The 27,983-nt window shown below is 41.0% G+C and overlaps 1 protein-coding gene across 1 annotated transcript in view; it reads left to right on the plus strand.

Moving 5' to 3' along the window:
• The first annotated feature begins 14,351 nt into the window (after positions 1–14,351).
• The window catches only part of LOC136876370 (uncharacterized), a 62,261-nt gene continuing 48,629 nt past the window's right edge, over positions 14,352–27,983 (plus strand). Inside the window, exon 1 of the mRNA XM_067150263.2 lies at positions 14,352–14,538. Coding sequence (XP_067006364.2) covers positions 14,393–14,538 — 146 coding nt within the window. The 5' untranslated portion in view covers positions 14,352–14,392. The remainder of the gene's footprint in view (positions 14,539–27,983) is intronic.

Here is a 27,983-nt window from a genome sequence, read left to right on the forward strand (position 1 = left end):
GGCTACCAGATATGTTTGCCTGAAATCTGGTGACACGTGTCAACCCCACAGTAAAATCACTACTCCGATACCCTTAATGCTATGGTTACTGTTGTTATCATTCAATATTATTATCATTTTATCTCTATATTAACTAAAATTACTAACAAACTGAAACAAATTATCCTGCATAAACCACACATATTTTCCGATGAATGAATATTTTGCAATATGCCTGGTCTTCAAACAAACTTTTTTACAAATTCTAGACATTTCGTCAGAAAATTTGTGATAACAATCAACATGGACTCGACTGTATTAACACGTAACCTACCTTGTTTGTTCACGATCATAGCCAAGAAAACGCTCCCAGCCGAATCACTGCTCCCTTTTAATCTTGTGATCTGACCTTGCACATAAGTTTTACTATAAATACTACAACATTTTATTTTTTTAAGCATGAACTCCAACGAATGCGTGCTAATGAAGACGGAGAAAGCACTGGAACAACAATTACTTCTGTTTTAATTTTTGAACGTCATAGAAGCACTACGAGCACGACCAGTTGTAAAGGGTTCTATCACATACTTCCAGTCGGTGTAGCCTCAAAGTAGAGCCTCGTGCAGAGTATTTAATTATGAGTCAAGTAGTTCACCAACACTGCACAACACAAATAAACACAAAACACACTACCATTTAACGTATGAACATAAATTCTTTTCAAGCACATTCTCAATAGAGACGAGCTGCGTATTATTTAATGAATAGCCTGATATATAATTGTTACAAAATGACTTAGATATTGAATTATATTATGACCAAAAGTACTTCTATGTTGCAATAAATCCTCATAATTTTATTATTGGGGTTTCTACTCTTTTGTAAACCAGAATAAAATAAATAAATAAGTAATCTAGTGGAGAACTTCGACTACAGACAGTTTTATCTGTCATACGCTGTCAAAATCCTTTACTTTATTGAACAATGATAATCTTCTCTCATATTAACGACAATTGTAAAATGTCAATATAATAAAAATCTTCCGGGCTATTATTCCCTGGTCTACTCCTCTCGCTTCTCCCAGACGTTTCGACTACTGCTGCGGTAGTCATCTTCTGTGGCGTCCTGTAGATACGCTCTCCTGTACACTCGGAAGATTTTTATTATATTGACACCGGCCATGAAAGCCTTCATACTTTAATGTAAAATGTCATGTTTGAAATCTAGGACCATTTTGGTGTTTTTGAAAATTCGGAGACATTCTGTGGATAGATTTTAACGGCGGACAAATATGTACATTCGAGGTCTGCCCTCAGTAAGCGGGGATATCTGATGACGTTACTATAAGGTCCTACTACTAAGTCAGATAACTCATAAATCAACAGTAGTTAGTTAACACAAAAGTGTATTCTCTCTACATACTATAAGAAATTCGTGATGTGGTGTCTCACTTTCACGTTATGCTTCCGATATATGGGGCACTGATATCTTGAATGTGGTCACCTCGCTGTTACATACCATCTTTAAAGGAATATTGCTCTTGCTGAAGCGAGGCTCCAAAGATAGCGAATAGAGAAAAAAGTTTTTAATATTTCGGAAACGATACAAGTGTGGCCCTCGGGAATCGTGTTTGACAAGCTTTGATTTACGAAGCAGCCTCCGGTATCGTCTAGCCCTCTCGCGGCTGCCAAGAAGTTTCCCTGCTCCTTGCCCGCGCTTGAACTAGGGATTATGCGGGAATATATGGATCTACGTCGATACATCAGTGGTAACTGTGAGGTGACCTCGATAAAAGACTGAGCGAATTTTTAAATCTCCACAGCCTACACAGGAAGTCAAGTGCCAAACTTATATTCAAACGCTTTGGTTTGTCGTATGAAATCAAGACGCTGAAATATCCTCTTCACACCCGAGGCACATTTTCATGGAAAAATTAAATCGGTTTTTGGTGTTTCAATACATCCATTACTACTATCTCTGATCCCGGTTGCAACTATGCAATTAAAATTTGTTCCACGTTTGGACCTAATGTCGACAAAATAATAATGTACTGAATTATTTGAAAATATATACGAAAGTACTGTATATCATGCCTGTTGTATTTCTTGGTGGGTGCAGTATTTTTGTATATTTCATTTGACACAGGTCGGGAGAAAATGAAGCTTCCACCGAGGTCTCAGTCTGTTTATGACTTCAACAGTATGGAAGCTACTGAGGTATGAGTGGTGTTGTAATGACTTTCGTAGCACAAGTGCATTTGGATGTTATGAAGGGTGCTATTCATGAGACTGGTCGTGCTACATTTGACCCAGTAAGGAAAGCAATAGCAAACTATTCACTCCTCACCATGTCTTCTGAGACTCATTATGATGCCATCATAGCTTCTCTTGGTGCGGGCCGATGACTGAAAAGAGAGACCGTACATCTTCCTCGCCAACTATTACAGACCTGATCCTGCATCAGACTCCTAGACGAATTGCTTAGCGTTGTATAGGGAATATTAAAATAACATAAATGAAGTTTTCATAGCTTTTAGTACCAAACAATTTCCTTAATGCTCGAGCCATATTTTTGTACAAAGTTTATCCATGAAATACTCAAGAATTGGACGTATCAATTCTTGAGTTCGTGCTACGAACTAAAATGAACAACGTCACTCGTATTATCAAAATGGGAAAGACTGTGTACCCATAAAGTAATCCTCTGTGAATTCCTGTATCTCCTTCCCTGTGGGAGGGGGTGGTAGAAAAATACCTACGTTATCGCCTGAATGTCGAAAGAGACGACTAAACGGGACCCCAGGTGCTCTCAACTTGGGTCCACGGGTTGGCGACCACGGGGCCTTTAGATGAGTCCGGGTATTACTTCCACTTACTTGTGCCAGGTTTCTCACTTTCAACTTTCCTATCCGACCTCCCTTGGTCAACACTTGTTCTTTTTCTATCCTGAAGGTATTAATTAGGTTTACGGGCCTAGGGAGTCTTTCATTTTCACGCCTGCTGTGGCCATTGTCTTCCTTTGGCCAATACCTTTATTTTTCGAAATGTCGGACGCTTTCCATTTTCCCCTCTGATTAATGATATTAGAGGATATTTACGTGGTTGTACTTCCTCTTAAAACATTCATCACCACTACCAACCTGTCTCTCCATTCTTCATGTGTAGGATGTACACCAGGAACTGTGGAGGACACTGTCACAACCTTCGACTCAGACTAATTAGGCAAATAAAGTGGCTACAGCGAGATCATGCGACAAAATTTCATCCTAAACCAAACTGCTTGAAAATTCTAATTTCATCGATAATCATAGCACAAACTCTATTTTTCCTCACATGTGGACATTGAACCTTGAGATGACATATTCCTGTTAATTCATATCACGGACTTTGGTAATCCTGGTCACAGTCTCGTGTGTTCGGAGTATGTATGAAATTTAATTGATGATTTGTGTTGTTGAGGTTACTCTATCGGTTGTTTATATGTCATTAATTGGGAATAAGAATGGGATTACATACTCGGAGGGCTTGTAGTGGGGACCAAGTAGAAAACATTTTGAGTAAGAACTCATGTCCTGAAATGTACCGTTACCCCGCTACAAGTAAAACACCACTACGAGTTTAAATGTTCCGAGTGTATTACTATCTGATGTCTGGCACCATAGCTAAATGGTTACAGTGCTGGCCGTTGGTTACAGAAGTCCCGGGTTCGATTCCCGGCAGGGCCCGGAAATTTTAAAATTCATTGGTTAATTTCGCTGGCATGGGGGCTGGTTGTATGTGTCTTCATCATCATTTCATCCCCATCACGACGCGCAGGACACCTGCGGGTGTCAAATAAAAAGAAGTGTACCTGGTGAGCCGAACATGTTCTCGGACACTCCCGGCTCTAAAAACCATACGCCACTTTATTCTAACTATCTGATGGCACAAACCTGCGCGAAGTCACGAGCTTGCTGGGGAAACGAGGGGAAGGAATGTAGTGGAGGGGAGTAACTACTGCTCTGCAACTGGGTGCAAAATGAAGCCTTTCCTCACTAATGCAGTCGTCAGGAGTCATGTGATCACCTCGGTAGCAACTAGCGACGTAAACATTCCTCCACTCTCACTCACACTGCAGCAAGTAGCGAGCAAATATGGTTTTGTGCCATCAGGTTGCAACCGCGCTGTAGCTACTGCTCATAAGTAACGCGTCAGACACTGCTGTAATCCACATCGATTGCACAGACTACAGTATCGTTCGCGAACTCATCGACGAGTCCTCTTCAACTTCAGGATGTTAGGTGTCTTTAAGACTGGCCTTGGGGCACCATAGTCGGCCCCGGTGGCGGTGAATGTATCTGATTGATGGAGCCGCTTAATTAACTCAGGCAGGATTACTTGATTCGAGAACTGGAAAATTCCAAAGAAAAGCAGCTCGATTTGTTCTGCGTAATTTCCGATAAAAGAGTATCGTTTCGAAAATTTGCAAAGTATGAGCAGGGAGATCTTGGGGAAAAGGAGACGATCTGCTCGACTAAGTGGTATGTTCCGAGCTGTCAGAGGAGAGGTGTCGTGAAATGACATTAGAAGTTGAATGAGTTTGAGTGGTGTTTTGAAAAGTAGGGAAGATCATAATATGAAAATAAAGTTGGAATTTTAGAGGACAAATTGGCTCAAATATTTGTTTATAGGAAGAGGAGTTAGGGATTGGAACAATTTACCGAGGAAGATGTTCAATAAATTTCGAAATTATTTGCAACTATTAATGAAAGACAAGGTAAGAAACAGATAGGGAATCTGCCACCAGGGCGACTGGGCGACAGTGGTGATTGCTTGATGACTGATGTGCGATTGTGTCCGAAGGTGAGGAAAATGTTCCTGATATAGCTGACGAACAGCCCTCCCATTATACTTCGCTTCGTTGTACAGTAACATCATATCGGAATACTCTCAGAATATGTAGTGGTGAAACGATACGTTTCCGGATATGGCTTACTGTTCACAATGTTATCCTTTCGGTCTCCACTTGCAAGCCCTCTGTATGTGCTTCGTACCATCCTGGCATTCGCTTGGAGTTGAAATGACACGAGCATTAGATCTGTAGGAAAAAATAATGCATCCATATTTTACTGAATGTATTTCGGCCCTTTAATTTGAAGAACTTGATGGATGTTGTTCAAAATTAGCAAGTGTGCAGTAACACGTTTACGTGAGTCTGAACGCATTCCACATATCTTACCCAGATGTATCCGACCTTGAGTTTGACAAGTGAACATACAATATCCAGAGTCCAATCCGTATTCCCTTTCGTATTTCGTGCAGGTAAGAGGGTTGCATCCGAGTGATTAACGGGAAGTTTGACTTGAAATCCAGATTTCCATAAGAAAGAGAAGAAAACTGTGATTGCGAAAGTTATCTCACTCAGCTAATATCTACAAATGTTTCTTGATCTCTTCTTCCTTGGCGTTTTCCCTTCAAGATGCGGGCTTCACCATTCTTCACACACACGTACAATATTCAAGGTCCACTCCAAATTCTCTTTCGGGTAGGTAGGTGGGCTTTGAAACAAGCTACAAATGCAAGTTAAACCAGAAAACTAACTTTTCAGCAAACGAAGTGGTAATGTAGCTAGAATTCCAAAACTGATCTCACTCACTTATGAAAAATAATGGATTCAACCGACAAAACTTTCCAAGAAACATACCAAGCCTACATCAGAGCCCTAATTAATTTTGTGGGAGTTCTCTATTTCAACATTTCACGTTCGATGAATTGTATTGTTAATTTTAGATACGAATTTATGACAGACTAAAAAACGTTATTAAATATCAAGCTGCGATACTGATATTATTATTATTATTATTATTATTATTATTATTATTATTATTATTATTATTATTATTATTATTCCGGGGTTAACCGTGGACCAGCAGAGATGAAAGAAGGTACCGGCGTGAATGGGTCTAACTACCATGTCAAGAATTGAATTTAAAACGTAAACTGAAGGTTATATTTTTGAAAACAACAAAATTAACAAATTTTCACTTAGTGAGATGTTCGACTCGTTGGCTGAATGGTCAGCGTTGTGGCCTTCGGTTCAGAGGGTCCCGGGTTCGATTCCCGGCCGGGTCGGGGATTTTAACCTTAATTGGTCAATTCCAATGGCCCGGGGGCTGGGCGTTTGTGCTGTCCCCAACATCCCTGCAACTCACGCACCACACATAACACTATCCGCCACCACAATAACACGCAGTTACCTACAAATGGCAGATGCCGCCCATCCTCATCGGAGGGTCTGCCTTACAAGGGCTGCACTCCGCTAGAAATAGCCACACGAAAAAAAACTTTGTGGGATAACAAAAAAATCCAAGATTTCAGAACTTTAACTCTCTTGGGCTTCCAGCCCCTAGTTTTACAATTTCTTGAGCTCCTAGCTCAAATTTACAAAAAGCACAAATTTACACCAGGGCATGGAGCGCTTGCTCCCAACTCACAATATCAAGCCTTCCAGAGGCACTTTTACAACACTAGAAAAGAGCTGTCGTGCTCTGAGTTTTCCAAGCCTATTCAAGTAGATATCAGAAAATTACAATCACTTGCCATCAAGGCACAACTTACAAATTTGAAACAGAGGTATCTAGTACGCAACCTATTGGGCCTTAGCGGAAAATAACAGATTAAGTAAATGGCCCGAAACACAAATTGAATGGAGGCGTGTACTTGCTCCCCTACATATGAATTCTTAAAACCTAAAGGGCACTAAGCCGATGAAACAGGGGCTATTCCCAAACGATGGAGGAGACTTGTATAAGAATAAATTAAGACATTACGGAAAGGAAGAAAACCAGTTACAAAACGTAGTCACCTCAAACCAATATGAAGGGGAGCTCGAGAGGGTACATCACACTCTATCCCCGATTTACAGTTAAAGTTTTATGAAATTATTACATAAGCAGGCCGAAGTTACATTTTCAGAAAAGTAGGTTACATAGTTAAAGTTTCGTACCTCTCCCTCGGGTTAAACTGCAGAGCTAGCAAGAAATAAAGATGTTAAGTGGCCATTACCTTGTCGGTGTACTGCTGCCTGATGAAAGAGGCGCCTCCCGCCTCCTGCTTGAAACACTCACTAGGTTAGATGACGATCAATTGGCCAAGAGACGAGAAAATCCGCAGTTTATAAACCCTCGGGGAAAGTTCGAGACCTTTCACGAATAAACCAGTCACACCCTCTCAATTTATTGGTCAGTTTGAAAGGTTTCACTCCAAATCGAAGAAGAAAGCTGTGATAGGTTGAAAATTAATTACAGAAATTTGGGATTGGCTGGATTCAAAACTGGTGGAAAGAAAAGAAAAATATTGCCAACCCAAAAATAAATGAAAAGCAATTAGTAAAAAACCTTATGAATACAAAACTTCTTCAAATCAAAGGTTCCTTCACTTCGCATCAGGGTGCATGATCATAGTTTTTCAGCAGTGACATCTATGGAAGAATGTCCAAACTTCTTGATGAAGGACAAACAAAGCAAGTAGAAATTCACACAGTACAGGAAACTTCACAATAACAAAATTACATCAAATTTCTGTGGTGACATCTTCTGAGTAACGTTCTAAATGGTTGTATTATTGGTTTCACATTTGGTAGATAGAGGAGTTCTTTTAGGCGCTCATTTTGAACGCGCTCGGTACAATTATTATTATTATTATTATTATTATTATTATTATTATTATTATTATTATTATTAGTATTATTATTATTATTATTATTATTATTTAGGTTCGAAAGAGCAACTATAGACTACGTTCATACCAAGTGCTTCTTTCCTTTCTTATTCCTTTTCTCCCATATTTATTTCATTTTATCTCTCTTCGTTCCTCATTTCAAACGGCACCATATTTCTTTCCTTTATTCATCATCATCATTATCATCATCATCATCATCAAGATCATCACCGTGTATTCAGCCTTACAACTGGTTTGTCCGCAAGATGAGTCTTCTCAAATGAATATATATTCGGCTGTTCTTGTAGTTTCTTCATAATTGTTTAGACCAGTACACCTGGAGAACGTGTTCATAAACGTGTTCCTTCCCCACCCACAAGCGGTTTTCCATTTATTATTTCCGTCAAGTATTTCAATGATTAAATCTCCATGTCGTGATATATGCCCTAGCAATGATGATCTTCTTTCTTTGATCTGAATGATTAGCTGTCACTTCTCGTTAACTCGCCAAAGTACGTCCAAATTGATCAAAGTCTCCACCCAGTCTATTTTTCCACACGTCAGCAGCACCGCATCTCAAAGGCTTCTAGTTTTTGACAACTTTTTTGAATGTCCACGTTTTGCCACAATATATACCGTAGCAATTGGCCACGCGTAGGTATTTTAGGAACTTTCTCCTTAAGCTGAGGGAGAAGTTGCGTTGACATATTTTTATTATTATTATTGTACCGGGAGGTACACCTCAACGCCGCTCATTCAAAATAACCGCCTTTATAAACTCCTCTATCGATCAAAAAGTGAAACTAATAACACAACAAGTTGGAACTTTAATCAGAAGATGTCTCCACTGAAATATTAAGATATATTGTTATTATGCAGTTTGATAAACTGACTGAATTTCTCCTTGTTTTGTTTTGCTACGCATCAAGCAGTTTGGACATTTTTATACAGATGACACTACTAAAAACTATGATCATGCACTCTGGTGCAAAGTGAAAGAACGTTCAACTTAAAGAAGTTTTGTATTTCTAGGTTTTCCATAACTGATCTATGTTCATTTATATTTGGGTTGGCAACCCTCCTTTTCTCTTTCCGCCAGTTTTGAATCTGGCCAATGAAAAATTTCTGTAATTAATTTTCAACCTATCACAGGCTTCTTGTTCGATTCTGAGTGTAACTTTGAGATTAACCAATTACATTGAGAGGGTGTGGCTGGTTTAGTCTTGAATTCTCCCGAACCTCCCCTGAGGTTTTATAAACTGCGGCTTTCCACGTTTCCTTGCCAATTGATCGTCGTCTTTCTGTCTGTGTGTGTGTGTGTGTGTGTGTGTGTGTGTGTGTGTGTGTGTGTGTGTGTGTTAGGCAGGAGGCGGGTCCGCCTCTGTCTTCGGTCAGCAGAACATCTATAAGGTCATGGCCACATAAATTATATCTTTCTTGTTGTAGCCACCTCCGCAGCTTAATCCGAGGGGAAAGGTCCGAAACTTTACTATGTAACCTTTTCTAAAGTATAACTTTTCTTTCGCCTGATGTAAAAACTTCATAATATCTTTAATTTTAAATCGGGGATAGAGAGTGAGTTACCCTCTCGAGCTCCCCTTCATCTTGATTTGAGGTGTCTGCTATTTAGCAACCTTTCTTGTAATGTATTGCAGTTATTTCCATGCGTGCCACCTTAAGTAGCTTGGGATTAGCCCCTGTTTCATCGGCCGAAATCCCTGTAGGTTTTAATTTTTCATTGTCTGGGAGTGCAGTGTACGCCTCCATTCAGTTTATGTTCGGGCCGTTTGTTTAACCTGTTCTTTGTCGCAAAGGCCCTGTAAGTTGGGTACTAGATACCCCTGTATAAAATTATTCTCTATTTGTAAGTGGTGCCTTCAGAGGCCAGAGATTGTAAGTTTTGATGTTGTCTTGAGTAGGCTGGAAGAAAGCGAGAGCCTGTAAGCTCTTTTCAAAGTTTTGTAACAGTAAAGTGTGCCCTTGGGAGGCTATATATGTTGTCATTTAGGGATCAAGTACTCTTGAATTAGGAGATTTCTGCCCTTAACTAAATAATACCATTTCCATTTGTAAAATTGTAAAACTAGGGGCTTGAAGCCCAGAATCTGTAATAATCACTGATCTTGGATTTTCCTAGCCTTGTTTCAAGATTGCTTTTGTACCTGATATATTGTTATGTTCACTCAGTGAAAAATATTGTTAATTTTGTTTTTGGAGAAGAAATATAACCTTATAAAGTTTTAACTCAAGTTTGATATTGTAGATAGACCCATTCACCCCGGTACCTTCTTTAACCTTTTTCTGCTCCACGGGTATCCCCGTAACAATTATTATTATTATTATTATTATTATTATTATTATTATTATTATTATTATTACCATCATCTTCATAATGTTAGAATGAAATGTCATTTAATTGCTTTGGTACAGTACATGCTAAAAATGTGAACCATCATGAGACACATGTGCTACTGTTCATAACGTTACTAAAATTTATTGAACCCATTGATGAAGAAATGTTGCTGTAAGAACACAAATATGGGTTATCTCGTCGCATAATTTGGACATATTTTTAGGTGGGTCATTTATTTTGAAAACTGATTCTTTAAATATGCTCGATATGGAGGCATCTGGGGCCGGGAGCTCCGGGGTGAAGGAAGGGTACATGAAAGGAGTTCCACGAAAAATTAGACGATTTCCCAGGTGTCGTACAGAAGGGTAAGTGACTCCCCATAGTGTAGATTGTAGCTCCATCTTACTGAGTCCACTGATCTTGAACGGGTAAGTTTATGGCAAGAAAGAACTGCTCAAATCCCATAGGAATGTGGTAAATATGACTATCTGGTTTACTGTTTTTGTATTCTGTACAGCAACCTCTGCGAAATAAGGACCCAATATTCCGTAACTACTACTCTTTGTAGACTCTGACACCTCTTGGAGAAATCGTCAATGATTCTTGTTTGTGGTGACGGTTCTTGGGTGCCCTATTTTTCCATTTCGTTGGCATAATCCTTATTCCGTGTGGCAGGCGGCTCACACGAACTCAGCAACTTTTACCTGTTCAACACCCGAACTCCGTAACTTGCCCAAAACAGCCCTTAGCGCTAGTACACGACTCCAAAATTTGCAGCAGGCCTGTAATTTCTTCTTTGTCACTCCCCGTTACACATCAGTAAGCCACACAATGGCGAGCTTCAATTATCAGTACTATTATTCAGGAGATATTTTTAAGCTAACGATAACATTTAAGCTTCGTACGAGACACATTCTAAAAAGTGAAATCTGTCCATTTCACCACTTTGCCATTACACAATTTTCTTCTGGATGTCGTTCTTCCGTTTTCTTGTCAGTTTTTGGTACGGAATCGGAGACGACACGAATGTAATAAGTGTCTGCTTTTTCTCTTCTCAAGGTGGATCATGAGTGTGATTCCCGACGTGCCTAGACAAAACATGATCACTTCCCAGTGTTGAAAGTTTGCATAACACTTCTCCTTTCTTCGAGCATCTCCAAACCTATTCTCCAGTAGATTTCACTGTCCTATAATGTGTGAATGTAAAGATAAAAAAAAGTAAGAGTGACTGACTCCTTCCACTATACATTACTTTTACACTGTTCTTCATCTTCAGTAACACTATTCTAAACGTCTAACAGCACTTTTCAATGCCTTACTTTCTCGGTACTAAATGCACCGCTACTATGCTTTTCTCTGCCGCCAGGTTCAAGCTGGTTGGACGCACCTGTTTTTCTATCTGAAGGGCAAGTTGCGGAATTCGGGTATGGTGATTTACTGGTCAATTCCGCGACCTTTCCTGAATTGCGGTGTTCGTGTCCGTCCCTGACAGAACTTGTCACAGACAGCTTACATTGTTCAATTATTTGGTGCCTCTTTATTATATCTCTCCTGGTACTGTTCTTTAACGTGAACCAATCCCAGCCCATTCTGACACCCTACTCCGTATGCCCAAAATTATGTTCTATGATAAACACCTTATTCTATGTTGTGAGAACCATAATTGCAGAAGTCAACACAACACTGAATTCATAACATGTCAAACCATTATTTACAATAAATAAATAAATAAATAAATAAATAAATAAATAAATAAATAAATACATAAATAAATAAATAAATAAATAAATAAATAAATAAATAAAGAAAGAAAGAAAGAAAGAAAGAAAGAAAGAAAGAAAGAAATAAATAAATACATCGTTGCTAGGTTAATGTGTACAGGAAATTAAGAATTATTTCAGTGTCGTTTGTTTGCCACATACCATAGAGGATCGAAAATAAACGAAACCAATATTGAGAGTAAGCATTTGATTGATACATTCTGAACTATTATGGTTTCTATTGATATGAAAAGTCAAAGAATTATTTCACTCATGTTCATAAAAACCAGAATATCTTGAAAAACTAGAGATAGGAAGTTCATATTCACAGAACATGTGCACTAGTATGTTCTGAAGAAATGATTAGCATTTGAACCATATCGGCCCACAGGTGCAAGGTCCACATCGCTATATCGGCGCAACACCACCGACTGGTAAAATGTGCCTGCGGCTCTCATTCTTGTTATAAACCGAATGAAATGGATCAGTGTGCTTTGATCACACGTGGAGGAAACCTCGCAGATGAATGCGGGAATCGTACCGTCAAGTGAGTGAGTTTGAAAGAGGGCGCACTGTTGGCATGAGAGAACGCGATACATAAATCCGGGAAATTGCTGCTCGTGTGGGATGAGTGTGTACAGAATGGTTCACAGAAGGCCGTAGAACACGACGAGATTGGTCTGGTCGCATCACCCATACCATCCTCCGAGAAGATCGACGCCTCATCAGAATGGCATTGCAGGATAGATTTGCGTCCTCCTGACCTTTGGCGCGACAGTGGAACAGTGTAACACATCGTACACTATCGGGAGTGACAGTTCGTCGCCGTTTATTACGGTCTGGGTTACCTGCATGCCGTCACCTCTCCGCCTACATTTGACTAATGTGCATAAACATGCTAGTTTGCAATGGTGTATGGAACGACGGTCACTGGGGTCAGGAATGGCAGCACATAGTGTTTTCGTTCCAGATTCTGTTTGTTTGAAAATTATGGCCACATTCTGGTTCGCCTCAGACAGGGGGAGAGGCATAACATTGACTGCATTCGCACAAGACATACAGCGCCAACTCAGGGCCTTATGGTGTGGGGTGATATTGGGTACAACCACAAATCACAGTTGGTGTGTGTCCAGGGCACTGTGACCAGTTTGACCTACGTGAATGACATCCTGCGACCCGTAGACATAGCCTTTCTGCACGACACCCCAGACGCCACATTTCAGCTGGACAGTGCGCGACCAAATGTTGCTGCACAAACACGTGCCTCCTTGTTGTCACAGGATGTCAGACTGTTGCCCTGGCCTGCACGATCACCGGACTTGTCGCCAATCGAAAATGTGTGGGATATGGTGAAACAACGGGTGCGGCGCTGTGACCCATTGCCAAACACCAAAGTTGAACTGTGGAACCAGGTGAATGCAGCATGGATGGCTATACTCCAGGACGCCATTCACGCCTTACACCCGTCAATACCACCACGCATGGAACAAGTTATCAGTGCCCACGGAGGACCAAGTACCTACTAGGCAACAGGACACATGCTGAACCTAGATGACTGAAATGCTAATCGTTTCTGCAGAACATACTAATGAACATATTCTCTGAATATGAACTTCCTATCACTAGTCTTTTAAAGTGTTCTGTTTTTTTTGTTTTTTTTTAATGATCATGAGTGTTAATTCCCCTTCAAGGCGGCACGAATTACCTACTTCAATGTTGTATTTCGACCATCGAAACCACTGATTTCATTGAAATATTTTTGCACATTCATAACGAAGCTAAGTGGTTAAAATCCTGAAAGAAGAAAATATCTCTGTACATGGACGAATTCCTAAGCCTTAAACTTTCAGCAAAGAACTTTTTTACCTGATATAAATTAAGGCAGACTTCAAATCTGGCAGACGCAGAGAAGAATGCACAAATTATAACCCAACGAGTCATTCCTGGTTTAGTGTTTCAAGTTTCTCTTCTAAAATATTCTACTCCTAAAACGTAATCACGAAAACAATTTCCTTTGTCGAATTCCTTGAACAGTAAAGCTATTATTGCTAATTAGATCAATGCACAACAATCTCCAAACATAATACAATGATTCCAGATTGATTGATTGATTGATTAAAGCAAATAGCAAAAAAAAAAGAAAAGAAGCATGGATAATTTTAACAAAACCTTTAAAGGTTTTCCAAGAACATACATACATACATTATCATTGTAGACTGTTATGCCTTTCAGCGTTCAGTCTGCAAGCCTCTGTGAATTTACTAAACGTCGCCACAATCCTCGATTTGCAACGAGTGTTGTGGCTTCATTTAGTTCTATACCTCTTATATTTAAATCGTTAGAAACCGAGTCTAACCATCGTCGTCTTGGTCTATCTCTAGTTACATTAAAATTCCTCTTAGTGCAAATCAGCCGCATACAGTGAATAATAATATATTTTTCACATGAACTTAATTTAGTTCCACCTCAGCAGATGGCTGTAAAGCAATAAACACAAACACTTGAATTTTACGTTCACTTTGCATAGTTCAGTTTGTTTGTTCAGATGTATAAGTACTGGTTGATAGTTCGGTAGCTGCTCAGTTGAGGGGTTCGGCGGAGTCATGAAGAAGTTCACGGTGATTATATTTTGTATCCTGGTTCTTCTTCACCAAGTACTTTGCCGGAAACATGGAAACCGCATGCGTCACGTGCTTCCAAGACATTTAGATCACTGGTTACCTAGAAGGGCAGCTCACATATTTCCCCGGTATGTTCTACAAAGTTTGTTGGGATGAATCATCATAGTTCTTTTAGAATAAAGCTCTTGCTGTAACATTAGGTATGTTTATGCAACATTAAATTGAAATTGAGTATTACAAGAAATATAAAGAATTTTGTTGATTAATGGACGGGGGCTTCAGCACAGAAATTCTTCTCGGAGATCTACGTCAGTGGTATGTTTCACCTACATAACTTACTTGGCTTAAATACATTATGTTAGTGACAGAAATGATTTATTTGATTTCACTACAGTTTAAATTTTAGAAGCAGGTGATAATGGTTATTGTAACTAAAGTCCTGAAGAGATTACACATGATTCGTTTCAACAGTGTTTCGTATTGACTTACAGATTGGACGAAAATAAATTACACAGAAAGCAACCCATGCTGTGCATCGTAGGTATCGTTGGAAAGATAACACGACAAGTCTGTGGCATAACCTTTGTGTGGCAAATATATGCTACTAGCAACACCACTATCCCACCCCACCTCGGGCTTCGCACGGGAGCAATTTTGAATAGACCGTTTGAGAATTCGTTGTAGACAAGATTGGTTGTTTCCTCTTGATGTATGCACAGTCAAGCGTGCAGAATCTTGCCAATATGGGAACAGTGGTTCATGTCGGTAATGGAACGTTATAACCTGCTTGCTTCGCCCAGTGCCAGCCGATCATTTGGCTCTTGCAACTCCGTGTGTTGATTGACAGCCTACACTTGCCCTTTGTTCGTGCTGTTGTCTTACGCGGTCGAGATAAAAAGAATCAGGTTGAAATCTGATAGACTAAAAACCTTCATATATTATATTCACTTAGTTATTTGACCACTGGTTTGATAGTAAATGAGTACCTTTCCTGTAGTGCAAAGCGTTCAACTGGAATGAAATCTCTGAACTTTTAGGGTATCAAATTAAACACATCAGTAATTGTAATAGTTTTATTCCTTTACATGACTGAAATACTAGTAAATACATTTTCATTACATTTAGTTATTTCCTAATTGTGATTATTTGTTAGATACAGCTTGTTGTCCAAGAAATAACTAACAAATGGAGAAAATGTATACGACTAATGTGACTACTGCTCGTGTTAGAATGATTCAGAGTGATGTCTCCAGAGTTTGAGAAAATTTCAGAGACAAAAGATAAAGTCACCTCCTTACAGGCTACGAAGGCCCTTGGAGGTGTGGAAGGTAAAGGCTGCCACCATTGTTAACCGCGGCACGTGATGGGGTAGAGTGGTTAGCTCTACGCCCGGCCGCCTTTGCCCCCAGGAATTAACCTGGTACTCACTTTTGGTGCAGGCTAAGTGAACCTCAGGGCCGTTTGCACCTCCGGAAGTGGAAATCTCGTTTCTTAAATTTTTATGACTTCCTGACGGAGATTCGAACCCACGTCCTTCCGGGCGAACCGAGCACGCCTTTACCGCCTCGGCCAGGCAGCCCCTCAATGGACGGCACCACTTTTAAATATTCCCCGGATTGTATTCAAATGTTTAAATGAAATGGTAATGCCAAAGTTTGACTCGGCTATGATCGAAGTTTACAAGTACATTCCGACTCTGGGGAATAATCTCTTGTTCAAATTAGAACGCACAACGAAATCCAGACAGGTACTCAACACACAGCATGATAGTCGCTTGACGTCATAGTATCAAGGTCGTGAATCAAACCTGGCCCTCTCTGTTTTAGTCCATCCTCATTAAGTGATACTTCATTATGGCACTTGTTGGAGATCCAACCGGACTTCAGTCTGAGGACTCAATCACAACAGGCGAACCAGGACCAGATCACAGTATAAACCAAGGACAATTACATTTTGAGCAGGTATATGTCCGAGAGTTTAACGAAAAGTAAAAGCTCTTTGCTTTCGTGGTGGTCTTTGTTGTCGGTGTTGTTCAAATTAATGTGATCTATTTTCTGCTTATATTATTATTCACCAAGTAGAGCAGGCTTGGGCACAGCGCCTAGTTTTCGCTGGCCTTGCAGCTCTACATTCGGTCCCAACAGTCGACTGCCCTCAGAATGGTTTTCCGTGGTTTTCCATTCTCCTACACTAAGGCGAATGTCGGGACAGTACCTTTATAGGCCACAGCCGTACCTACTTCATCTTCTCCGTCAATCACCTCACCAACACAAATCTCCTTGCTCTGAGAGACGGCGTCACCCTCTAGGAGGCCAGCCGCACCCTGTCTGCGTATGGAATGAATAACAGCCACGGTATTCCCTACCTGTCGTAAAAGGCGACCAAACGGGGCCCCAAGGGCTCTTAACTTGTGAGCATGAGTTGGCGAATACGGGCCCCTTAGCTGGGTACTGGGATTGTTTCTACTTACTTGCGCCAGGCTCCTCACTTTCATCTGTCATGTCCGACCTCCCTTGGTCAACTCGTGTTCTTTTCCATTAGGTTCTGAGGGTTAGGGAGTCTTTCATTTTCACCCCGCCCTTCGTAGCTCTTGTCTTTCTTTGTCCGATACCTTCATTTTTGGAAGAGTCGTACCACTTTCATGTTTCCCACTTCTCAGTGTTATATAGAGAATGGCTGCCTAGTTGTACTTCCTATTAAAACAATAATCACCACCACCACCACCACCCCTATCATTTTTAGACGCAAGTACATTCGTAACACTTGTTTCAATAACTGTTCACATTGATACAAATAATTGAAAATACATTTTTGAGGCGTGCACATTAGAATCGGATATTCTCTGCAAGAATATAATGAATTAAACACATTACACCTTAAAAATATAGCGTAATTTATTCTGGTATACTCCAATTAAAATATATACATATATAGTTTTCTTTTTCTTTTTTGCTAGTTGCTTTACGTCGCACCGACATAGATTCGTCTTATGGCGACGATGGTACAGGAAAGGGCTAGGAGTGGGAAGGAAGCCTTAATTAAGGTACAGCCCCAGCATTTGCCTGGTGTGAAAATGGGAAACTACGGAAAACCATTTTCAGGGCTGCCGAGAGTGGGGTTCGAACCTACTATCTCCCGAATACTGGATACTGGCCACACTTAAGCGACTGCAACTATCGATCGGAAATATTTGGCCAGTGCTTAAATTTGCTACAGTATGGTGTAGATCAGGGGTTTCCAATTTGTAAGGGCTCGGGGGCCATTTTGGAAACCTTAGTCATGTTCGCGGGCCGCACTTGAATAGGCCAATTTTCGTAAAATTCTGCAAATAGCGCACAGGTACCACTGTGAAATAATATGCATATTTCAACTTTAAAACATTCAAATTTGGATAAAAGGGTGAAATTTGGAGCCGGGCTGAGTGACCCAGACGGTTGCGGCGCTGGCCTTTTAACACAACTTCGCAGGTTCGATTCTGAGTCAGTCCTGTTGTATTTAAAGGTGCTCAGATACGTCAGCCTCGTGTCGGTAGATTTACTGGCACGTAAAAGAACTCCTGTAGGACAAAATTTCGACGCCTCGGTGTCTCCAAAAACCGTAAATGTAGTTAGTGGGACGCAAAAATAATATTATTACTTGAAATTTGGATTTTAAATGTTTTAAAATAAAAAATAATCTGTTGAGAACAAGTGCATACGTGAAAAGAGGAACTAGTACTAAAGAATAATTAGTTCTGACTTGGGTCTATAAGGCGTATACAAATTAATACGTTTTTGAACGATCTAATAAATATTTTTGTGACTTTTCTTCACATTATTTCTTACAGTGCTTTCGCGGGCCGCAAAAATGGCACCGCGGGTCACATGCGGCCCGCGGGCCGCCATTTGGAAACCCCTGGTGTAGATCGTACAGGCAGCGACACAACGCCGGGAGTTGGGCGGCGGGAAGTAACCTTGCACCTTAAAGGGAGACAATGACTCTGGGCGGATGAGCTCTCGTAAGAGGGTGATGGACCCTCAGTGAAGAAAATGACATCGGCTTCAATCGGGTAAAGGTCGTTCTCAACGTTAGGAGTGTATACAAAACGCATCTGTTCACTAGGTTACAGGGGCTTATTGTCAAGTGCAGAATGAAGGAGTACTCTGCGCTCTATTTGGATTTTATGGCGAAAAATAGCTGGCTCTATTGCAAAGTAGTCTTTGGGATTACAATCCTCGAAAGATCTCAGGCGGAAAATTGGTAACGAAGATACTAAAAGTGAATTCCTGCTACTTGAAGGGACATTTTTCCTTGGAATCATAATGAAAGGTGCCTAACGAAGTGCAAGCAGTCACAGTAACTGAAGCTAGGCTGACCGAGTATTAGATCCACCGTGTTTGAATGGTCCATTACATTCATAACTGTGTTCACAATGCTGATATTGTATATTATAGAAAAACGTATAATTGTCCCCACCACAAAAATGTATTTATAGTCGGCCAAAAAAGTATTGTCACACCTACATTTCAGGAGCTGGACAGTATTGGCACACGTATATCACTTGGGCCGATGACCTACATGTTCCGTCCCTTTAAACAACAAGCAACAAACATATGACACTGAATGGTGTGTTCTTTCTTTCGCAAAAGTGCACAGTGTAATAGCTACTGTGCATTAACTTCGCTTTGATAACAGCCTATAAACGCCAAGGTATGATATTTTTTTCAAATTCCGGGTCACCTTCAACCTTTCTTCCAGGAGCAGTCTCTCCAAGCGCTGTTTTCCGGACGAACACTGTTGTCTGACTTGCTTGTCGAGATGTCCACAGGTTATCGGTTAGGTTGAGATCGGGACTCTGCAATAGGGTAATCACTAGACATGGGATATTTAAGCTTTTGCCTATTATTTTTCGTATCACCCTATCAAGCCTATCTGTGACAGTTATGCGTATTATGTACCCACAGAATTTTTTTTTGCTTTAAATCGTATGTAGCTTACATCATATAATAAGCAGTAGTTTCATTAACTTATTCGACTGTTAAGTTTTCACAGTACGCATCTAAGATAAAGACGCAAGCCATGCATTAATATTGTCACCGGACGAGTGGGCCGCGCTGTTAGGAGCACGCAGCTGTGAGCTTGCATCCGGGAGGTAGTGGGTTCGATTCCCACTGTCGGCAGCCCTGAAAATGATATTCCGTGGTTTCCCATTTTTACACCAGGGAAGTGCTGGGGCTGTACCTTAATTAAGGTCACGGCCGCTTCGTTCCAACTCCTAGCCTTTTCCTATCCCATCGTCGCCATAAGACATATAGTGCAAAGCCACTAGCATTAATATTATCAATTTATCATATTAAGTTTTCACGGCACACATCTAAGAAAAACAGTCAGCAAAGCAGTCGAGAGGGCGAGTGTGGGGGTTGTAAGGGAAGCCTGGAACCACGAAGTCACTGATTTTACCGTTATCCCCGCACCATTCTTTTCTACTAGAATGAGACAGAAGACAGGGAAGAGCAATATCTACAGTTTTCGGATAATGACGGTATCAAATTCGTGGATTTCAAAAACCTATTTGATCATGGGCATTGATAAATTATTTTTCTTTACAGTTGACTGAATGAGTTGAGGCTAAAAAATCATACGAAGTGCTAGTTTCCTTTTGATATTTTGCTAATGTTACAAAATGGTCTAAAGAAAGAAAAATCAATAATGCAGTGGATTGCAGACTTTCCGTGTTCAACTACAGATGGAAATTTATTTACCTGTCAGCAGTGCAACAAATAAGCAAATCGAAATGTTTTAATTAAAACTTTTCTTTTCACTTCAGGGATTATGAAAATATGTTTCTTTTCCTTCTTTTCACAAATTACATCAACCTTACGTGTCCGATGCCGTTTGTAAAGATGTCCTTTTTTCAAGGTAATATACGGCCGATGCAAATGAAACTTATAGCAGTAAAGGGGCATTTCCCAACTACCAGAATTCACAATCCATTATATTTTATACACACTTCGTTGTGCCAATTCTCATAGCATGGGATATATGAAGCAACGTTCTAGAGCTAAAATTTGTTTACTTTTTCCATATTAAACTGTAGTTTAGGCAATATTTTATATATTCGTAATAAAAAGCAAAGCAAAGTCACCTCCGTCCAGGCCATGAAGGCCTTTCGAGGAATGGAAGGTAAAGGCTTCCACCATTGTTAACCTCGGCATGTGATGGGGTAGAGCGGTTATCTCTACGCTCGGCCGCCTTTGCCCCCAGCAATTAACTTGGTACTCATTTTTCGTGTAGGCTGAGTGAACCTCAGGGCCATATGCACCTCCGGAAGTGGATATCTCATTTCTTAAATTTTACGACTTCCTGACGGGGATTCGAACCCACGTCCTTCCGGGCGAACCGAGCATGCCTTTCCGCCTCGGCCAGGCGGCCCCTATATATCCGTAATACTTTTATATAAATCTGAAGGAAAACTCGTTTTTTTTACGAAGAAGCATTTAATTACACTCTTTTAATGCTCATTGTAGCTAATTTTAAAAAATCCTTTAATGCACCTCAGTAAAACCTTGTTTAAGGATGTAGCCTAACAAACGCTTGTACCATGTTAAAATACAACAATGTAGGCATGGCGTTCGACAGAAATCCCTGGTATATAGTACTGGAAAATGTGTCAGATAGTTTGAATTGGTGTAAACAGACCTGCCAGAAGGATTTAATCCTGTAGGGTTTCACTGTACAAGTACGCTCCAGTCATTTCAGTAAATGAAATATCATTCTCTGCATTCAAACTAATCTTCTACAGCAAAAGCCATAAAATTACATCACAACTTTGAGGAATGACAGTGATTCACCGTGCACAAAATTATGGCAGAAACGACAGTGAGAACGACAATGATCCACGAATAAATTTGTTGTTGTGTTGATCAAGTTTTTCCACTTTTAGCGATTTCACCTCAACCAGATTTAAACTATTGTACGCAAGTGCTAAGTTATAATGTCTTGCGTGTTTAAAAAGAATACAGACACTGCATTAACCATGAACGTAAATAGTGGGACGTAAAATAACATTATAAAATATAAACACAATGTTTTACTGTGTTAGAGTATTCCTTCATAGGTACAGTACATTTAATTTCATTGCACCTATTTTAAAACAATAGGAACCTATTTTATGCATTTTCCCCTCCTATATAGGTGCCTAAAACTTCTTATTTTAGGGACCTAAAGACCCAATGTCTAGTAATAACCCTACGTGGAGGGTTATTTATAGTAACCACTCCCAGGTTTTCATGGGAGTATGTTTTGGGTCGTTGTCTTGCTGGAAGTAAAACAATCCATCCAGTCCCAATTTCTGCACACTAGGGAGCAAATTACATCGCAACACGTCGATGTAATTATTTCATATAATCAATTGCACCATTGACTGCAGCTAGGTTTACAACGCCGAAAGCCACCATACATCCCCGTACCATGACACATCCTCCACCATGTTTGACCATGGGAAGCAGGTGTTTGACTTTGAGCTCTGTGTTGGGCTTGCGCCACACTTTCTTCCCTTGATCGGATTGACTTTCGATTCGTCCGAAAGTACAAACCATGTTCCAAAATTCGATCGGCTTGTTGCTGCATTCCTTTGCAAAACGCAGACATGTTTAAGGTTAACTTCCTGAAAGATCTACCATCCATATGAAGCCCATTCAAATCTTTGCGTATAGTTTAAAGACTAGTCCGCCTGTTGGACGTTGTCTGAATATCCGCAGCAACAGTTCCTGAACTTGTAAATGATTCTCTCTGAGAGAGACTGATAATTCGTCTACGCCCTCGGGTTGTAAGCACTTTCAGACGTCCAGATCGATGCTTACTTCTCTACTGGTCTCCTTGTATTTTAATTATGGCTCTTGCTGTGGTGTAGCTAACAGAAAGTTCCCCACCAATCTGTCGATAGCTTTTTCCGCCTTTGAATGGAGCAACACTGCCCTATCATGTAATGACACTGCATGTTCCTTCGTCTTCGGACTCATGACACAAAACTACATCAAAATCTACCATAACCAAGGTAGTTGAATTGGAAAGAATGCTACTAGTTAATAAAATGTGACTCTACAACAGGAAATATCGTATTATATTATATTAAAGTTTTGGAAGACAGTGTTTTGCAAATTAGGTACTCTTTTCTGCTGTCGATGAGATTCAATCAGGGTGTCTCCGTCCTCACGTATCCGCTAGTTCTATCCTTAGAGCTTTGCTCTCATTCTAGCCCTTGAATCTGGTGTGATGAGTTGAACTCCTTTCTATCGTTGTAGTCCTTTCGAATATACATATAAGACGATGTGACGGCACAATTGAATTCACACTGCTCCATGGAAGTGTAAAGAATCTTCCGCAACATCGATTCACGACCACGTTTTCTGTTTCTGTGGAGCTATGTAAAATACTTAACTTCCAGGAGTAGCAGAGAACGAGGTTTGTCGTTGTCAGCTTACATGCACTTTACTTAGGTAAAGGTGTGTCGCGATAAAACGTCTTATTCGTTGAGGTAAATCATTCATAACAGTTCATTGGTTACAGATATTACTTCCAGAATGTCCCAATATAGCACAGGCAAGCACACCACTGGCTTTGAGATCATGCCGTTTCTTCCCTCGTTGAGAAGAAAGGCACAATAAACAATCTCTCTCTCTCTCTCTCTCTCTCTCCCTCTATATACAGGGTGTTAGGGGTATACGTGCAGACATTAAGCTAGACGGCAAAGAAAAATACATCTCACAATATATGCTATGTATTTTTTACCTTGTCCTATTAGTTTGCCCATAACTGAGCCAAATATTTCAGGACCTAATGTGTTTTGAACGGCCGTAGCAGGATATGCCGGTTACGTCATTCTGTCCACGCGTAGTGGAAGCACAGTAGCAGAGTATAGGGCTTGTTGAACCTGTTTCTTATCGCAGGCCAACGCATGTTGTTGTGCACTTCCCCTAAAGCCTTGGCAAGTAGGAGAGGATGACTCACTTGCCAAGCCACTTGCTGTACTCGAAAAGCGGTCTAGGGTACTCTGTGTGAAATGTACACAGAATTCTTACAGTGACCTCGAAGATACGTACCAGCACATACATGCGAATCAAGTATTGTGAAGTTGTGTGTGATTTTTAAGACGTCAATGGCATTACTCAGTGATCCCAGCTGACAATATGAAAGGAAATAGTTAATAAGTAAATTAAAAATGAGCGCAACATTTCTGTGCTCTTATTGCGACAGTCCACGATGAATTTCTGACAATAGACAATGCGAGTTTTCTATGCTTATTCATAAACTTTTCAGGTCAGTGAAAGGACGGTGGACACTGAAAGAAAAGGTTGTAAGTATTCAGTCATACTGTAATTAATGAGACAGATTTCAAAAACCGTAGCTGCAAATATGCGTGAACATTGCTTGAAGGAAAAATAGCTACTGTGGATTTGCTTTGCTAGTTACTTTACGTCGCACCGAGACAGATAGGTCTTATGGCGACGATGGGACAGGAAAGGGCTAGGAGTGGGAAGGAAGCGGCCGTGGCCTTAATTAAGGTACAGCCCCAGCATTTGCCTGGTGTGAAAATGGAAAACCACGGAAAACCATCTTCAGGGCCGCCGACAGTGGTGTTCGAACCTGCTATCTACCGAATACTGGATACTGGCCGCACGTAAGCGACTGCAGCTATCGAGCTCGGTCTACTGTGGAATTGCCGCCGGGCATTTCTAATAGAAGGCTTATTCTTCTTTTTCCTAATCTGTTTACCCTCCAGGGTTGGTTTCCGGACTCACCACTACCGCCTCAAGGGCAGTGTCCTGGAGCGTGAGACATTTTCCTAATCTGTTTACCCTCCAGGGTTGGTTTCCGGACTCACCTCTACCGCCTCAAGGGCAGTGTCCTGGAGCGTGAGACATTGGGTCGGGGATACAACTGGGGAGAATGACCAGTACCCCTCCAGGCGGCCTCACCTTCTATGCTGATCAGGGGCCTTGCGGGGGAATGGGGAGATTGGAAGGGATAGACAAGGAAGAGGGAAGGAAGCGGCCGTGGCCTTAAGTTAGGTACCATCCCGGCATTTGCCTGGAGAAGTGGAAAACTACGGGAAACCACTTTCAGGATGGCTGAGGTGGGAATCGAACCACCTCTACTCATTTGACCTCCCGAGGCTTAATGGACCCCGTTCCATCCCTCGTATCACTTTTCAAATTTCGTGGCGGAGCTGGGAATTGAACACGGGCCTCTGGGGGGTGGCAACTAATCACACTAACCACTATACCACAGAGGTGGACAGAAGGCTAATTACTGGACAGTAAGTGCCGATAGGTAATGTAACGGACCCGTTTAATTAAAACTTCCGTAATAATAATGTTACTACTACTACTACTACTACTAATATCTTAACGTTTCACTCACTAATTTTCACGGTTTTCGGAGACGCTGAAGTGCCAGAATTTTGTACCGCAGTACTTTTTTAAATGCAAGTAAATCCACAGACACGAGACAGGCGTATTTCAGCACCTTCAAATACCACCGAACTGAGCCGCCATCGAACCTGCCAAGGTGGGATCAGAAGACCAGCGCTCTATCGTCCGAGCTACTCAGACCGCCATTGGAGCTTAGAGTAAGTTGATCGTGCGGTTAGGGGCGCGCAGCTGTGAGCTTGTATTCTAGTGATAGTGGGAAGATGGTTTTTCGTAGTTTCCCATTTTCACATCAGGTAAATGCTGGGACTGTACCTTTATTAGACTTCGAACGCTTCCTTCCCACTTGTATCCCTTTTCTCTCCCATCGTTGCCGTAAGACCTATTTGTGTCGGTGCGACGTAAAACAATTTGTAAGTACATGTTTCGGTAATTTCGGAGACATGTCTGCAATTATAATATTAATAATAATTCGGACCTGTTAAAAGTTAAAAGTTCACTATTTTCTTTAGTGTTTTCTGACAGATTACGAGCTACTATGTTTGAGTGGGGCGATTAACTTTTATTTAGTAATAATAGACTAACACAGTTTTTATAATAATATTGTTACTGGCTTTTCGACGGATGCAAGCTGACAGCTGCGCGCTCCTAATCGCACGGCCAACTCGCCCAATAATAATAATAATAATAATAATAATAATAATAATAATAATAATAATAATAATAATAGTAATAATAATAATAATAATAATAATAATAATACATCTTTACGTGCCAATGGAGACGCGCGGTGTCGGAATTTTGCCCACAGGTATTCTTTAACGTGCCTGTAATCTACCGATCAGAAGCGGTCGTATTTGAGCACCTTGAAATACCAGCGGACTGAGCCAGGATCGAGCCTGCTAAGTTCATGAAACCAGTGCTTGAACAGTCTGAGCCACTCAGCCTGGCAACGTTTATTTTGATACGTTTAATAGGCACTGCAAAATCAGCAGTAAGCTAGAAGGCTTTCATTTACATTTAAAGTTCTCTTCGGTTGGAAGCACGAAAGGAAGGTACGTCTAATTCATTTATGTTCATAACATGTCCCTTACTTGTATGAAGTAAAACGTTCGATGTGTTTTGACATTTCAGTTCCGATACTACTCACTTGGAAATCATATCCCATGCATTCTTTCGTTGACGTAATAAACTTTATTTACATAGACGTCAACGCGGGATGTTTCTGCATACGGCGAGTTGCACTCCCAAAAGACCATGATATTGAAATCGCACTGTGGGAAAATATTCCACGTAAGCAGTTCGACAAAAGCACTAAACGTGTCTCGTGCCGATTCCGTTGTCTGCTGTACCTAGGGAAGGGGATGTGGCTGGACGGGTTCCCCGCCCCTACATGAAACCGGTCTGTCTGACCTTGACCTGAATAACAGCTGTCAGAGATGCGAATTATCGTCTGTACTAGTACGCGAGTTACTTCGTAGTAGTAGAATCAGTAGTATTACTTGAATAATGCCAGTGTATGAATACCACGAATACCATGATATGCTGCTAGTGTATCGTGTGGCAGAACAGAACACGGGTCGCCCTTCATGAATCTATCGGGAAAGGCTTCGAGCAATTTATATTTTGTTTTTTATTCACTACGAGTTAAAACAGAGGACACTTTGATTTTAAGGGCCGATGACATTAAGACAGCAATCATCATCATCATCATCGTCGTCGTCGTCATCATCATCATCATCACGTATAAATATTCAATAAAATAATTGTTTTATATTCATCATTACTGAAATAGGAAGTATAAGTTAACATTTAACTTAAGAAGGTTGCCTAGAGTGTTTTGTTAATTTACAAAAGAAAAATTAAAATTTCTTTTAGTGTAAGGCAATCTGTATGTTTTTGTTTTCTAAACTGTTGTACTGTAATGTTTAACATAGGTACATTTTGTTGTTCACAGGCGTTTTCGTGTACGTTCGTAAATCCGTACTTTTCTATTCGAGATAGTCTTGTTACCGTCCACCTGGAATTACGGAGCCCGTACTGTATGGTAGTTATTTTTCTACAACAGAGTGTTACTCATGCGACTGTAGTTCCTACGACCACGCCACTCTTATGTCTGTGTCACTAATGTGCGCTTTGTTCGGCTCTGTACTGCTTGACCATGTGGCTCTCGTTACCTTCTTCTGCCACTTCTTCTACTGCAGCCTTATGTCTTATTCTACCGACATCATCTTAACACGCAGTAGCGTAATCTGTTGCGATTTACCGAGCTCGATAGCTGCAATCGCTTAAGTCCGGCTCCATGGCTAAATGGTTAGCGTGCTGGCCTTTGGTCACAGGGGTCCCGGGTTCGATTCCCGGCAGGGTCGGGAGTTTAACCTTAATTGGTTAATTTTGCTGGCACGGGAACTGGGTGTATATGCCATCTTCATCATCATTTCATTCTCATCACGACGCGCAGGTCGTGGATACAGGTGCTTATGTACCACAACATCACCGGCTTTCAGGCCGGCTCCTTGGCTAAATGGTTAGCGTGCTGGTCCTTGATCACAGGGGTCCCGGGTTCGATACGCAGCGGGGTCGCGAATTCTAACCATCATAGGTTAATTTTGCCGGCACGGGGGCTGGGTGTGTGTGTTGTCTCATCATCAATTCATTCTCATTACGACACGCAGGTCGCCTACGAGTGTCAAATCGAAAGACCTGCTTCTGGCGAGCCGAACTTGTCCTCGGACACTCCCGGCACTAAAAGCCACACGACATTTCATTTCAGCGTGGCCAGTGTCCATTATTCGTGAGATAGTGGGCTCGAACCCCTCTCTCGGCAGCCCAGAAGACGGTTTTCCGTGGTTTCCCATTTTTACACCAGGAAAATGCTGGGGCTATACCGTAATTAAGGCCACGGCCGCTTCCTTCCCTGTCCTAGCCTTTCCAGTCCCATCGTCGCCATAAGGCCTATCTGTGTAGGTGCGACGTAAAGCCAATAGCTGCTGCGATTTGTTATTAGCACCATCATAGTAAAATGTAATATAGTTGTGGCGGAATCTTCTTAGATACCTTCGATATCTGTGGATTGTGTATAATTTGATAACTCATCTGTACTCATGAAAGCGACCGTCGGCCTGGCGTTCAGGTTAATAGCTACATCTCTCTAACGCGTAACC

This window comes from Anabrus simplex, chromosome 1 (genome assembly GCF_040414725.1).
Source record: "Anabrus simplex isolate iqAnaSimp1 chromosome 1, ASM4041472v1, whole genome shotgun sequence".
Taxonomy (NCBI): Eukaryota; Metazoa; Arthropoda; class Insecta; order Orthoptera; family Tettigoniidae; genus Anabrus; species Anabrus simplex.